Source organism: Taeniopygia guttata, chromosome 2 (assembly GCF_048771995.1).
Source record: "Taeniopygia guttata chromosome 2, bTaeGut7.mat, whole genome shotgun sequence".
Lineage (NCBI taxonomy): Eukaryota > Metazoa > Chordata > Aves > Passeriformes > Estrildidae > Taeniopygia > Taeniopygia guttata.
In genome coordinates this window covers 77,663,385-77,680,257 of record NC_133026.1, presented here as the reverse complement: position 1 = coordinate 77,680,257, position 16,873 = coordinate 77,663,385, and the positions used below count along the sequence as shown (strand labels likewise).

The 16,873-nt window shown below is 36.7% G+C and overlaps 1 protein-coding gene across 2 annotated transcripts in view; it reads left to right on the top strand.

Annotated features, from left to right (window-relative positions):
- Window positions 1–16,873, top strand: part of TRIO (trio Rho guanine nucleotide exchange factor) — a 248,556-nt gene that overhangs the window by 100,786 nt on the left and 130,897 nt on the right. For both annotated transcript variants that reach the window (XM_030267063.4, XM_032746898.3), the window contains exons 9-11: window positions 1,651–1,881; window positions 8,954–9,076; window positions 15,106–15,297. In XM_030267063.4, coding sequence (XP_030122923.4) covers window positions 1,651–1,881; window positions 8,954–9,076; window positions 15,106–15,297 — 546 coding nt within the window. The remainder of the gene's footprint in view (window positions 1–1,650; window positions 1,882–8,953; window positions 9,077–15,105; window positions 15,298–16,873) is intronic.

The following is a 16,873-nucleotide window of genomic DNA, read 5'->3' as shown; positions in this document are numbered from 1 at the left end:
AAGAAAAAAGATATCATTGTAACTATGCTATGGACTATGCATTTTTTCTGCTGACCTGACTTTACTGGAGCTAATTTCAGAAGTGAGCATCTGTCACACTACGACACAAAATAACACACACGGATGCTAGATGTAAAAGGGGAAAGAAAAGAACTTAAAGAGAGGATTTTATTTTCCAACTCCACTATGTATAGCAAAAGTGACAGTGGATTGGAGGATGAAACTGCCACCACTCCAACCACACTGGTCAAACCAACAGTCCATCAGTTCTCTCCACCCACAAAGAAGAATGCAAAACAATCATTATTTACATGAACAGTGTGAGAAGATTCAGTAGAAATATGTAAACATCAAAAGGCGTGGAAAACTTTTAGAAGAACTTTAAAACTCTCAAAAGAACAGGGCAACAAGCATAATTCTCTATGTTGATACTCATTGCTAAAATGAAAATGCTTGAACTGAAACTGGGAAATAAACTCCCTTGTAACCTAATTATCAGAAAAGAATTTTCATTTGGATCTGTTTGACTACTGAATAATGAATTCAAAATGTGCCTAGACTTAATAAAAATTGTTGAAAAGAGCCAATGGGGGAAGGCCTTGGCAAATTTACTGTTTCTGACATGGTGTTGATTTGATGGATTCAGGCTATTATTTACATTGTCTTGCGGTTTCAGATGATTTTTGTTCCTGCCTGCTAGATGAGCTGTTAGAAAAGTTCTTTGCAAGTAGCTGAATGGTACTGGATTTTAACAGCTCTCTGCACTTCATGCTAAAAGTGACAGAGTAAATGCCAGTAAAAAGTGATTTTAACACTAAATGTTGATAGTGACCAGATAAGAGAGCATTATTTCTTTTTAATTAGCATGCAAGTTAAATCTGAATATTTCTGCTGTGATGCAAATCAGAGAAGACAACAATTAGAAATGACAAATATTTACTGTCAGTATCAGTAGTTATACACATTTTGGTGAACAGTATCTTTCTGTGCTACATGGAAAGGGTTTAAGTGATTTAATCAGAATTACGTTTGCCATAACAGCAGTTTTCCCTTGGTTTACCAGTAACAGTAACAATTTAGAAGTTGTAAATCCTGTCAGATCAAATCACATACTAAGTTTTATATCTGTTGGTTTAAATGTATTTGTCAAATATTAACCTACAGAAAGTAACTTCCCTGTTCATCTTTACAGTAAATGAAGAGAGAGGTTGTTTTGGAAGGATAATTCTGGACAAATGCTTAATTTCAGGTGTTTTGTTGACTAGGGAAGGAGATAAAGAATATTTATTCAAAGTTAGATTTGACTAGTTTTTTTAAAAAAGCCCACAACAACAAAAAACTCAAACCAAACAAAAAATCCCAATACTTTGAAGGATTGTCATTCTTAAAGTAATGAAGAAATGGAAAGACAGGCTGTTATTTAGAATAATGCTACTTGTTAAAATTATTTTCAAGAGAAAGAGAATATAATTTTTTTTTTATTTCCTGTAACAGCTGCATGTAGGTAATCATTCCTGCAATAAAACGAGTCTTCGTCATTGCTCCCTGAGTTCTTGAAGACATTAGATCTGAGAGAAGGGGTGGGGTACAGCAAGTAGCCCAACAAACTTTTGGCAAGAAATGTAATTCTTTGTCCTTTCTGGTGGTCAGGTGAGCCAAGATGGGAAGTCGCTCCTTGATAAACTTCAGAGACCTTTGACTCCTGGGAGTTCTGATTCCCTCACTGCATCTGCCAACTACTCAAAAGCAGTTCATCATGTCCTGGATGTCATCCATGAGGTATTGCATCACCAGCGCCAACTGGAAAACATCTGGCAGCATCGAAAAGTCCGCCTACACCAGCGGCTTCAGCTCTGCGTTTTTCAGCAGGATGTTCAACAGGTAGGTTTTGTTTCACTTTGTCTAAAATCCTTTGTATTCTGATGGCCTCATTGCACTGACAGGTGAGTTTTGGCTGCTAATTCCTGTGTTCATTTGTACAGCAAGTGAACAGTTGCAAGGGATTGACTGAATGATAGCAAGTTCTGTGTATTACCAGAACTTGACTATTGGCTATTACGGATAATGATTATATTTGAAAGTTAGTTCTACTTCATTTTTTTCCAATTTTAAATTAATTTATTTACCGTAGGTCATATATGATGAAAAAGATTTTTAATATAGACAGCTATTCTGAGTTTGTGCTGGAAGCTGACATTAACATTCTAGGTAAAATTCTAGATTTGAAATGTCAAAAAGACTTCTGGTTGTAATATGCAAAAAATTAATAGTGTTATTCTGTAAAATTTTTGGGTTTAAATAGTCAGTGATACTTAATTTGAATTAATAGTGTTTCTTTAAAACCTGAGAGTAGTATAATAAGGAATTATAAAAATTACAGATGAGATTACTTTCTGATAATAACACTGTTCTTGAATTAATTTTATTAGCTGATTTTTTTTATTATTATGACAATATCTGTAAAAGTTAGTAATTATGTACAGGCATTAGTATCTCTGACATTTGTATTTGTATTTTGAAAGTAAAACAATATAAAATTCCTTGGTTGATGGATTTTTAATAAGCATAAAATGTTGCCTGTGGACTTCAATTAACAAAAACATTAGTAATTTATCCTTTAAAAGTTCATCTTCCTAAAAAAAGTAAAGATGGCTAGTACTTCCTGACCATGTTCTTTCATTTCAGTGTAAAAGTGTCCACAAATCACAACTTCTGAATGGGGTTTTTAATAGATAGCCATTGTTCTGGTTAAACGAATCTTTTTTTGTCAGAATTAATTGCTAAATTTCTTGTACATTTCTGTTTCGAGAAGATACTGGATGTGAGCAATTGGGAATGAAATAACTGATTTTCATCATTTGCAATAGTTGAAAAAGGTAATTTAGGCAGATAGTGGGGAGATTGAGCAACCTTGATAACTGAACTTCCTTTGATATCTGGTGACTATCTCTTCATATAATTAAAGAAAATAACTTAAATACTTAAGCAGTAAATTATGTAAAATCTTCAAAACTTTATTATTTCATTTTTTTTAATCTAAAAAGAAGCATACATTGAAAGACAGGCTGTTATCCAGATTGTCAATGCTAAGATGTGACAAAGGATGTGGAAAAGCATGAAATGTATCAGCTGACAAAAAAGTAAAACAAAGCAGAGGGAATGTTATGAATGGTCAGCAAGGGCAGAGAGAACAGAACACTCCATTCATTATGCCACTTTCTAAATCCTTGAGGCTTTCCCTGAAGATTACAATATAAGTAGTGCTAGCAAGGAGGGTCCAGTGCTGGTACTTGCATAGGTAGTCATTGAAGGGCTAACTCAGAATATGTTGTGATTCTGTGATGAGGCACAGCCCACAATGAATCACATCTTAAATTGAAAAGGTTTCTTAAGTAATCTTCAGAAACTGAAATCAACACAGTAGTTTGATTCTCGGGGAATAATGTAGGTCCTCTCAGTAGTCTGGTGCCAACAAGTATGGATTGGATGGTGGAACTTCCTCCTCTAGTTTGAATTCTGTTCAAGTAGGACCTTCTTAGGCAATCTAGGCCAAGGGGTCTCCTGAGGTAATTTGCCAGGTGCGTAATTCAAGTTTCAGGCCTGTAGGCCTGTCTTTAGGCAGTTTATTTCCTGGGGGAAGGTGTTCATTAAATTCTGCAGAGAGTCTTACTGTACTTTTTGCCTTTAATATCTTGGGAGTCCTAAAATGCTTGTAGGAAATTTTTGTTTTCTGTTTCATCTAAATTATGGCTCTCAGTGTGGAGGGGTTAGCTCTCAGACTGCTTGGTTCTTTGAAGTTGGCAAATGATCCATCATTAGACTCAAGTCATTGTGCAGTCACCACCAGGTTCTTCAGCAAGATGATGGATTTTCCTTCTCTGTATTAGACTCATCAACCATCGGAACTGCTGCATTTAAGGTGAAGTAATCACAGATTTGAGAACAGCAAAGTGGACAGCTTTACATATTTTTATAACTTCAGTGTCAGGAACGTGCTATCCAAATCATGAATGTGGATTGTGAGTACATCACAAGTCTTCATTATGAACAACTTGCCTTGAGAATGTTGATCCACAAATGGCTTATTATTCAGCACATGCCTTACCTACTGGTTGGAGAAATTTCTTTCATCCTGTTTATGCCTGTGGTTTCTTTATATGCTTTGCAAGATAGATATTCAATTAAGGTAGCAAGAGATATTCTTGACAGTCTGAAGCTTCAGCCTTGTGTGCTAACGCACATCTTTATCAACTGCATGAAATTTCAGGCTAGATCTGTACAGAGGTGCAGCTCTTGCTTGCTGTCTTCCTAAATCCTCCCCTTGGTATCCAGTAATTACCACTGTCAGAGACTGATTGTCCTTTTGGTTTATCTCTGTAATGACTGTTAATTACTGAAATGTTGCATGTGGAAGTATAGGTCCTTATGTTGCTGTAACTTTACAGGTATTGGGTAATTTTGGTACTGCATTATGAATCACAGTGTGAATTTTGCTCACTTTTCCCTTTCATAATACAACTTTTCATACTTTGAGTGTAGGATTTCAGTGCCGGTCAATCTGTAGGACAATAATCATTTAACATCCATACCAGCTAGATTAATCTAATACCCACAGCAGATGTCATAGACACTGTACTCCCTCGGCTTTGAAAATTTATCTGGGGGAAAAAAGTGATCTTGAACAAAAATATTGTTTTTCTTGCAAAACAAAAGCAAAAAAAGTTTATCAGATCATCCTAATTTATCTGAGAAATGGTAGCCTTTCATTTGAAAAATCATTAACACCATTCAATGTATGAAATTACTCTAGTTTGAGGTATTAGTTAAATTTATATCTGAGACAGTTCTGGAATAGTTTATGTAGAGCTTCAAAGCAACTTTCTTTCTAAAATACTTTAGTTTTTGTTTGCACATTCTCTCTTTGTTCACATGTTTAAAAATTGGATTAAGATTGATTGAGAAGCTAATGTGAAAACGTCTTAATTATTGTTGGTAAAGTTAAATGTGGTGGGTTTTTTTTTTTGGTTTTTTTTTTTTTTCAGGATAAGCTAAGTGTAGCTCTCTTCCACTGTTTATAGTTAGTTTGCACATAGTGGCAAGCAACCAAGAGCATTGTAAGTGAATCTGTAACTGTCCTTTAGCACAAGTTTGTGATTTCCTCCTCTTCCCTCTGCTGGATTAATGAAATAACACAGTTCATGGAAGTGTTACGTGAGTGACAGAGCTGAGTTGGAGGAGGGAATTGTCTGGTACTTTACTTTGTGTTACTTCCACCTTAGAAAGCTCATTGGGTTTTTTCTTCCGTCTTGCATGTTGTATGTTCTTGTATACTGGGTAGCTGTTTCTAGTGGAGCTTTCCAAATCAACAATAAACATTGTGGTGATACCTGAGTACACCGAGAATCATCTGCTGGTTTTTTGGCACAAGTAGTAAAGAAAGTAGTGCATGAAATAATGAAGATAGTAGATAAGAAGTGAATTACAGAAAATCTGAAATTTGAAATGTGAAAATGTATGACAGTCTTAAACTGAATGGAATTCTGAGTTTGACTTTAGGTGGCAGAAACTTGCTGGGAGATCTAGTTCCCAGTTAGTTAGTATATTAACATCTAAAAAATGGGTTTTTATTTTAATAAAAAAAAAAAAAGTCTGGCCACTAGCACTCAATTGTCTGTGTAGCCCTTCTACATGCTAGTAAAAGTATAATTTTATATTTAAGAGTTAATAAGCTTACCAAGTAAATAATAGTCAGCCTTTCACCTAAGGAACAGAGCTGACTGATTATGATATGAAGCAGTAAAGCAGACTTAGAACAGCAACATGTTCTGCTCTTCTAGGCCATGAAAGGTCAAAATTGAGCATAAAGATAATGTTTCTGGTAGAGTGATACAGCTGACACTTTTATGATCAAAGTTTTGGTGCCTGAAAAACTCTCCTGATAGCTTGCAAGCCAAAAATTAGTAAAACATGCTGGTAGGAGGTGTTTTGAAGGTTTTTTTTGAGGGGGCGTGGGAGGGGGACTAGTTGTTTTTGTTATTGTTGTTTGGTGGGGTTTTTTGATTTAGTTTGGCTTATGTTTTTTTCCCCAGACATACATATTTGATTATAGTGGGTGTCTTCTCTGTCCATTTTGGATAAATGTGCTGCTTCTTGCTTGATTTACCTGCCTCAAGACAGGTTACAGTCACTAGTTTCAGCCTTAAATAATGAAGGGTGGGCCATGAATGCTTGCTGCCAGCATCGACATGATTTCACTGTGCGATTCCCATGTGGCTTTTGAAGGTGGTGCCAGTGTAAAATGGGACTTTTTTTGAGAGAGTATTTCCACATTTTAACTGTCTGAAGATCAGAAATGCAGATAGTTCTATCTTCCCCTTCTGAATGCTATGTCAGCAGCAAGTAATTGGAGATCAGAAAAGTGAACATATGCAAAGTAGGTAAAGGGGTGGGGGGTGAGGAACGGATAATAATGTGGGAAAGACTGGTGCAAATGAGCACATTGAATCTGCAAAAGATCAGATTTACTTCTACAAGCATCATATACCACATATTTTACAGCCATGAGCAATGATTTTGTTAAAAAGCTGTCTGTCCACAGTAGTTTCTTCTGTCGTATATTCTTCTGGGAGTTAGAAAAGTAAGCATTTTTCTAGATCTTACATTGGACATAAAGATGGTTTTGCTGAGACTGCAGCAGAACTTAATTGCATCATTAAAGCAACTTGCTGCAGTGGAGGATGATACTTTCCACCCTTTCACTGAAAAGTGTTGAGCCTCTTAAACTCCTTACTAAAGTACCAGACTGAATTTCATTTACTTTCAGTATTGGTAGAAGAGGCCTTAGTGGCTCAGTATGATGTTTTCTGTAACTCTTACTTCTCCCAGGAAGAGGAATAAATGTAAAAGTTGCTAAAAGGCTAATATCAGTGCTAACTAATGCTATTGTCCTTTGACTGAAGTGGTATGCAAAACATTTACTGAAGGGAAAAGCCTAACTTGATTCTGCCTCTACATGCTGTAAAATTCCCAAGAGTGCTTCCTCTGTTTTGTTAAGAATCTAGGTAAGAAGACGTACATTCATACTGATTTAACTTAGAGACAGTAATGTTTCTCTAGTTGAGTGGTTTGTCAGGATCTGTGTACTGGATTTCTATGACAATTTCTTCCCTTGAGAAGTTATTCAGCATTATTTGGAACAAAAATAATTCTCCCCGGGATTCTTTCTGCATTTCATCCCATGCTTTCTGGGACTGAGTTTGCTGTTGATTTCATTTGTTGGCTTGTAACTGTTAGCAGTCTCCAGAGTCCAGTCTAATTATTTAATCCAAACAGATCTCTTTTCCGCTCTTTTTATAATGGGAGAAGTAGTCTCCTGAAACTAGTCAAAAGTATTGGTAATAATAACTGAGGCTATGTTTAGGTCCTCACTCTCCTTTCTCTCATCGATACCTTACCTTGAAAGAAGAAAATTAAAACTTCCATTGACCTAAAACACAATAATATTCTTTTGCAATACTTACTGGGAAAACAAATATTGCAGAAGTTAAGTATGGAGATTTAATAAAGTGTTGGTGATTTGAATAGCACATAATAATGTGCTATTAGGGAATTGTTTGTTGTTTTGAAAATGTACAGTAGGAGAGAGCTTGCAAGTGGAAAAATATTTGCATGGTCAATATAAATGAGAAAACCATGTTTTCATTCTTCTGCTAAAGAAAGCATGGACATTTTTCCTGGGAATGGTGTGTGGGATTACATGTGTATTGAATGTGATCAGGAGTGGTGCTGCAGGAATGGCTCTCAAATCTGTGTGGAAGAATAAAAATTCTCTCTTTAGTTATACTCAGTTAACTTTCAATAAAAGAAAACTTGGGAGAAAACTTCACCCAACTTTAGGAATCAGAGTAAAGGACAGTAATAGATAAAAAGAGGCACAGTACAAGCTTTTGAAAGTTATTTTCAAAACCAACTAAAATATTCGCGTTTTAAAGAAAAAGAACGCTGAAGGTGAATATTAGGTAAGGTATTCTGCACCACTACATAAGTGCTGTAGATATGGTTAGCTGACTTAGGAAAATTGCTTATGTGCTGTTGTTTTTAATTCTAAATGTCATTCTTGAACCTTTTGAGTATTTTCCAAAAAACTGAATACCATACTGAATTAATGGATTAAGTTATGGCTAGGAAGTATTAGTTTTAGTATTAGATGCAGGAATCTTTTGTGTTAACTGACAGCAACTAATTGCATGTACTATTTTTGCTATTTAGAAAGCTGTCAGCCCAGTCATTATGGTAGTCTTTTGTTCACCACTTTTTCAGCTATAAAATTTACAATAAACTATTATGTCTGATGTTTTGAGGTGATAGATGCTTCTTAAGAACTGAAGCATATTCCTTCATATGCTCTGAATACAGACATTTATCTCATAATGATTTCAACTAATTTTTCTTGTGATAATTGAAGTTAGTTACTACTGAATCTTACTTCTTGACTTAACAATATGTAGAAGGTGAAGTGAGTTCTCATCTAAAGCAGAACTTCACTGTGTTATTACCAGCAATGTGCAAGCTCCCTTTGTGTTACCTTGCAGAAAAATGTCAGCCGAAGGAGTAAACAGATTAGAGAGACCCTCACAAGGGGTCTCGCCACTTGGATCAGATTACTCTTAAATTGATGACTGTGGAGAAATGGGGTTGTCCGTGGTCGGCTTCAAAGTACAGATATAATCTTGAATCATACTATCTTGCTAGTTTGAGCTAATTACTACCTTGAGAAAAGTTAAATGACATGTAATTAATGTCCTTCAATGGCAATATTGTGTTTTAATTGAGCAGTTCAGTTCTTTCTAAGCAGTGCCTTTGCAGCTTCTCAATTGCTTGAATAATTGTCTTTTTGTTGTAACATTCAATACAGCCACTCAGGGTTTCTGTGTGTCTCTCTTCTGTACCACAGGTGTTGGACTGGATTGAAAACCATGGAGAAGCTTTTCTTAGCAAACACACGGGAGTGGGAAAATCCCTGCATCGGGCCAGAGCTTTGCAGAAACGCCATGAAGACTTCGAAGAGGTTGCGCAGGTAAAAGCAATCACATGAAGGACTGTACACTTGTCACAGAAATAAATGAAAAATTCCCGCTTTTGCACTTACGAGCTGTGCAGAGGGAGCTCCACTACAAAACATTCCATTCCAGGAAGGGACTGTTTTGTTTCTGTTGCAAGTTTTTATTTAGTTTCTCCTTTATGCTCCAGCTTTGAGATGAAAAACACAAACTTCCACAGTCCTAGAGGGTGCGAGCCTTAAAGTAAAATAGAACTGCTCTGGCATTATTATTATTATTATTATTATTATTATTATTATTATTATTATTATTTCTTCAAAAGCATGCTTTCAAATACTGATGTAAAGAAGAATGAAAGCTCTCCTTTCAAAATAGCTTAGTTCCATGGAATTCTAGGATTTAGACTTTTGTGCAGTCTGTAAGAGAGGATGGAGATTAATTGAAAGTCCTTCTTTCTGACTTTAAGCTTGGGGAGCTCCCAGAATCTCACTGAAGTCTCATGGAGAGGAAGGGGGACTCCTAAGAAACCAGATGAGCCAGTAAACTGGCCAATCTGGCTTGAGGTTTTTTCTTTAAATGCAATTGAGTGTGTATATGCCCTCCTCTTCTGAATCACCCTTAGTTTAGCCTTAAGTGATGATACTTCAGAACACATTTTTCTGGGAAAAAAAATCAAAACAAATAGAGATACAAAGGAATGCAGGGAAATTAACAAGGAGCTCGTATAGCTGTTAAAAGGGGATGTGTAGCCTCTTAGAGGGGATGTGAGGTGAAGAAAAACCCTGTGATGGAAGCTGAAGGCTAGAATCCTTCCCATTAGAAACATGCGCTGTCTCTCCAGTCTCAATGATTGGTAAGAGAAAACATCTCCAAGATTAATGACGAAAAATCTCCAAAGGTGAGTTGATATAGGGGTGCTTAGGTCAAACAGAAGACAATGTTATTAGATAATTGTGGCATTGTATGCAGGAGCTCAGCAGTGACACCTGCTAGAGGGGATGCATCAGAAGTGTTGCCTGTCTAGTGGAAGAGTTAACTCTTGATAAAATTTTATTGTAAATACAGTCTTAGAGCACTCCAATGGCTGAGGATGTGAAATAGCACCAGAAAACTTCCTCAATATTGATTTCCTGTAAAATTTTCAAAAACAATAGGTTTTGTAACTTTTGTATATATACATGCTGGATTTTCTATATGCATGTCTATTACTTAATTTTTAGTAAAAAGTAATATTTTCCATGTGGAAATACTTATTTTTCTGGGTTAGACAAGCAGGAGTCTATTTCTGTAAGATACTTAACAAAGCCTAAATGATCTCATACTTAATACTGTATTATTTGGGCAAAGAAGAAGAAAATGTTTAAGTAGCCAAAAGGGGATGAAGTGCATAGAAATGTTACTTGTATGTTAAAAAAAGCATCTTATTAATTTCAGTAGACTTTAAAGCAGAACATTTTAAAGCAAATGTTTACTAAAAACTTCCTAAAACTGAATGTTACTGGAGTTTGGAATTATCTCTTCAGGGAATGGGTGTAAGTTCTATTTTTGGAGATACGGAAAACTTAGATTGGTCAAAGAACTTAAGTATACTACAGGGGACGATCTTTCACTGACAGAAGGATGTACAAAATGATCTAATAAGTATTTATTTTCATTTCTAACTTTTGAATGTCTAGTGAGTTACTGCGAAGAGAGGCACACCCTCTGAGTTGTTCCTCTTACTTGCTGTAAAACGGAATATAAGCAGTCCAAAAGACATTCCTGTTGTTGTTGTTACAAGGAAGATTATGTTCAAGTATAAAACTGCAGTCTGCAGTCCTTGTTAATGCATCAGTAACTTTTGGCTGACTTATTTTCTGCCTACATTTCTTGTTGGTCCAGGTCTTTGTTGTGTTTTTGATTTTGGGCGTTTTTTGTTGTTGTAGTTGTTGCTCTTTCTGTTGTGATTTTGGTTTTGTTTGTTTTTAATAGGACTGGGCATTATTAGGGGTTTTCAGTCAGTTCCAGTCAGAAGTTGAAAGTAATATTAAATGAAGTGTCGCTGGCATGGCAATGTTCTGGCAAATCCAGGGAGCCAACAGTTATGTTGACATGTTTCTGGTCAAAGGCTAACTCCTCATTTTGAGGGAAGTGAAAATTATTTTTTCTTCCTTTCTGCTTCTTCCCACATTCTTTTTTAATGTGAATGAGGTGCCATTTCCTCAACCACATTCAAAGAGACGTTAAAATAAGCTGTGTGTCAAATATAATAGATGTTCCAGTCGAGGGCTGTAGTCTCACAAATTAGTCACTTCTGAATTAATGTAAAATGAATTATTTCTCTTTATTTAACACTTTTTATTACCACTACAAAAGCTCAATAGTCAAAACTCAGCTAATAATCCTCCCTAAATTCTGATTACAAATTAATTCTACACATTACATACTTTGACTTGCTCCCACTATTGTAAAATTGTGTTACTCTTTTCATGTGAAGCCTGTCCGGTTCAATTTCTACTTACTCATCTTTTTCTTTCTTTTTTGACCTTCTCTCCACTTTCATCTGTGTGTCCATGAGACTGTTTAGTTAAAGTGTCAAGTGTCCAAATTTTGACGTAATTGAGTCACTTATGGGCATGAATTTTCAGCTTACAAGCACTGGATACAGGTCAATATTGTAGCTGTACTTCTTTGTACATTTTTGTCTGAAATTCTAAATCAGCTTTTCATATTTCAAATGTGATCTGTGTCTGCTTTTTGACCGTAGTCTATGCTCAAAAAAACAAAAAAGGTGTATGGCGACAATTCATTAGTGGGATTTTTTTCCAAAGGTAAGTCTTCTTGGCGCAAGAGATGCACAAGAAAAATATTGCAGACCTTGTCTGAATACACCTTTTATTTCCCTACCAACACCTGTTTCCACCTCCTTTAAGGTTATAAAAATGGGTTATGAATTTGGACTGGTTCTGAAATGGTTGCAATACATTAAATTAAAGGTCCATGTCTTAAGCTAGCTTGTGGCTATCATCAAATGCATAAAGAAAAGGGCCTGTATGTTTAAAAAGTGATCTTTACCCTCCCAGTTTTCTGAGCCTCTTTGATGCTGGACATGAAGGATACATCTGAACCAGTATTTAATAGTCACTGATGGACTTTTCTTTCTTCAATTAGGTTATTTTTTGAACCCCATTATGATCTTGGAATGTATGCCAGACCCTGTGGCAATGAGTTATGCAATTTAATTGCTCCTTAGATGAAAAGTGCTTTGCTTTTTCATTTTAAGTGTATTGTCTGATGCTTAAATGTGATAGTGCTCACTGTACTTAATGAGTCATCTATCTTATTTTCTATACCTTTAATGATTTGTATACCTCTGCTGGTATCCGACCATCCATGTGTCACTCTTCCTTTCCAGACCACAGTAAACTCCAGATTGTTTGAAGTGCAGTCCATATATCCACTTACTTCTGTTTCTGTATTTATTTTCAGTAGTAGTCATTTCTGCACTAGTGTCTGAAATTTAATCTTTGGGTTTTCTGTGATGTGTCACTTTATATGCTTTCCAAAAATACGGTGTTTGTTCTTTGTGAAGAATATTAAGAAAATATTATTTAACAGAAAGATGGGGAAAATTATGGAATTTGTTGTTGGGGAAAGGTGGTAAATTCCATTATGGAGAATTTTTCATAATTTTGGAGAAGAATGCCTATTAAAGACTTGCACCTTGGGGCACAGAATAATGGACTACAGGTATTCTTGAAGTCCTTACAGGGCTCCTTCACTTCTCCTGGGATCTGGGGAGATTGTGCTAGTGAAGATATCCAGAGGAAGTTTGTCACCCTGAAGGCTCCTTTTCTTTTCTTCAATTTAGGAAATTGGCATTAGTACCATTAAGGAAAAACTCTTGCTCTTTTTGCCTAACTTTCAGCTGGAGGCTGCCCCTCAGGACGAGCATTTTCAAAATCTGCTTTTTTCCCTCCAAACATTGTTTAGAAGTCGGCAGAGAGCCAGGAGAGGCCGTAGGTAGTACCGAACACCTAGTTGATGTGATTTCTGTCCAAAGGGCTCTTTATATTATACTGCAGCTCTACTTGAAAGTGACATTTGAGCAACAAGACATGTGCCTGCTGCTAGGTTTGAGAATTGCAACCGCTTTTGAAGCAGCATCCAGGCTGTGATCTTTTCTAAATACAGGCAGCTCACCATCCCCTTCACAGAAAGAAAAGTCAGACGTGCCTGTGCCTGTGTAATGCAGAAGATACTCCAGGAATTAGTAAACAATGCTTCACATGTGAGATAAAGTTTTCATTAAAATGGGAAACTTCTGTTTCAGCCATCTGCAGCTGGGTGTGGTGCTCTGGACTGATGAAGTAGTTGTTGTTAGAGAAGTGCCTTGAGGCTCTCTGGCCTTGCCCCCTGAACACATGTGAGCTGCAGCCATTGAAGGGAGAACACCCAAGCCCAGCTCGGAGTGTGTTCGGGGCCAGTGTGGCCTGGGACAGTGGCCTGAGACGGTGACCTGGGGTGTGGAGTAGCCTGCTCCCCACTGAATAGGATAAGCCCGTGTTTGTCTGCAGCCTTTCCCAGGGAAACCAGGAAGGAGTTCTCTATCTCTCTGTGCAAGTAAAAACCTGAAAGTTAAGGAAGGGCTGAGAGTTACATAGTCAAAGTCAAGGAACAGCATGGATTTAATTCCTTACATAAATAGATCATAATAAATTAGGGGGGAGCTCCCCCCAAATATGTGAAAGCTTCACTGAGTCATGTAATCTGCCCAGGGCTTGTCTGGTAATTTACCTGATACCCTGGGGGAGAGCTCTTATTTCCAGCCCTTTAGTTCAATTTTAGGGCTGGATTTGGATTTAATTATTGTTGATATTATAATGTTAGTTATAGGTGTGATACTATATTTATGGTAAAGAAAAGCACATTTGCATGGGCTTAATTTATCTTAGCAAGGACTGATTTTACCTGATGTAATTGAGGCTGGGAGAACATGGAGGGGCAGAAAAGAGAAGAAAAAGGTGTAGTTTAGATTGCCAAGAATGCTTTCTTCTTTTTTTAGTCTGTGTTGCTATCAGAAGACCTAATGATGTGACATGAGCGAAACTTCTGTAGTCTAGACTTGGCTTCAGTTTTTTTCTTCAGTGGTTAACATCCTTCTAACCTTCCTTGTTGAGAGTTTTGAGAACCATTCTAAAACATGAAAACCCAAGATTAGACTCAAAAAGAGCACCCAAAGTATAACAAAAATTTGGACTCAGTCCTGATTTGAATTAATGAGAAAGATACTGAGGCAGCCTGCAAATGCAGAGGTTTGAGCTGTTAAACACCTATCTCTGCACCGTGGCACTCCTAGCAAATCAGAGACCAGACTTCTTCCATTGTTTTCTGCTTAGTCTGAAGTCTCTTAGAGGCCTTCTGATCTGCATTTGTTAATCCTAGGATGTATTGGGACACTATTCCACTAGGACACTCAGCCGTAGCTCACTTCTAAATCTTCCTATACTGCTCCTTTTTCACAAATCATGATACACCTGATGCATTAATTTTGGATGCCTGACTTCTGTAAGGATGAAGAGAAATGTTCTCCTTCTGTGCTTGGTCACTTTCCATCTTCCTGCTGGGTGTGTGGATTTGATGTTAAATGTCTCTACCAGCAGTTAGAATTTCTTCAGCTCTAGTAGTATACATTTGACAAGTCGTCTGTCCCTCCCTGACTAGTGATTTTTCAGGTATTGAAGTAGGCCAGTTTGAATGTAGTGGATTAAGCATTTAGGCTGATCTTGATTCTAGATGTGTATATAAAATACTAATTCCAGGTTTTGTGTAGTGGAGACATTTGAATAGACATAAATAAGGAGCTAAGGAATTTATTCACAGTTAAGTGAAAAATTATATAGAAATGTAACAAAATCATTAGTAAAATTATATTGTGCTACCTTTAAGAAAAGAAGAAAGATAAATACATTCCTTTTTGTAATTCTGTTTTTATTAGTGGAGTGACTTTAAAATGTACTGACTTTTCTTTCATTTAATCTTGTGAAACTAACTTATTTCTCTCTAGAACACATATACGAATGCAGATAAACTCCTAGAAGCAGCAGAGCAGCTTGCTCAGACTGGGGAGTGTGAACCGGACGAAATTTTTCAAGCTGCCCATCAGCTCGAGGACCGGATACAGGATTTTGTCAGGCGTGTGGAGCAGCGCAAGATCCTGCTGGACATGTCTGTGGCCTTTCACACTCATGTTAAAGAGGTAAAACTTGTACTAATTGTGATGATAACTTCAAGTCCTAAACCTGGTATTATCCAGTGTTGTTTTCATTCTTAGAACCTTGCCATAGGACACCATGAAAACCTCTGTTGTGTGACGAGTTTTGGTTTGTAATCCACTGTGGCCTGGGGTAGTGTGTGGTTCTGCTTAAGGATTTTTAAAATTTGATTTTACTTTGATTTTTATTTTTTTACTTTCAGAAGTAGCTTTTACCTGCTTTGTTGCACAACTACACATGCTTGTTCAGTCTCAGGGGAGGGAGAAGGGTCATATCAAGAACTGGTACAGCTAAAAGTCAGCATTGTGGAGGGAGATACTGTGCACTTTCGATTTTTTTTATCCAACTAGCTCTCCTGTTGTTTGACTTACCAGACCCATGGTTGGAGAGACGCGGTTCAGGAGACCAAAATGTATGGCAGAAGTACAAGGCTACTTAAGGCAACCTTGTCGCCCAGAGAGACTTTGTTTATTTCTCTGTTTTGCACATCACATTTTTATCTGGTATATTGACAGTTCTTTGTAACCTAAAGATCTTATCTGATAAGGACAATGTTTTGCCTCATGTTTGCAATTTTTAGTCTTCTTTCAAAGTCACCAGGAAAAAGAAAAATCAGCCACACTAATTTTCAGTAAGATTAGCTTTTTACTCCAATTCAAAACACAGAATGCGAATTTATAAGCTCGTGGGAGAAGATGGAATAGGCTACAGAAAGAATAAGGACTTCAGCAAGGTGTTTTGGTTTCTGACAGTGTTAGGTTACTTGGTTTCTATTTTGTATTCATGTTAAATCTCCTCACTGTTCAAACTCAGTGAAAATATGAAGAGCTTCTGGATCACAGTATGTCCTAGAGTGTCTTCCTTCCTTACATTGTACATTGCGAAATGGTCTGTTCAGTGGTAAAGTATAGTATTCGAAATAGCTTTTTCAGCAAAACCTCCTAGAGGATAAGAGTGGGAGTTTTTTTCAGTGAAACATCTGCTTTGCACTTGAAACAAAAGCACAAGGCACTTGGCCTTTGAAGGAGGTCAGGACTGAATTACTTTTAAGCTTTAGACGTGGGTACATAGCTCCCCCATCAGTTTTCTGCTAGATGGTTCCTTTCCAATACTCTCACATAACTCTACTTGTTCAAACAAAATATAAATGCTGTTTCATTGACTGTTCTTAGGGGGCAGCCTTTTTGTTTCATACGCTCCAGTAAATAGTACTGGTACTTATCTGTTATGAAGCGCAGGAGCAGTCAGCTGCTGAAGTGTGTTTATTTTTTTTCATCTATATTTCTTCATTACCTGTTTCTCTTAGCATTAAAAACAACAGCTGGAATGGTATTTAAATAAAATACAGTTGGCTGTAGTGGTGAAAGACCAAGAGTGTAAAAGGATTTGCTTACAAGAATGAAAAAGCCCTTAAAGGCAGACTGATACGTGAGTCACTATTGAATAATTCTGGGAGGGTGATCCAGATGTGCTGGCACATTGCCACTACTCCCCTAGATAATAATTTTTGTTGAAAAGAAAAAAAAAAATTCTGTATTTTGATTTATTTCTTTGAGAAAA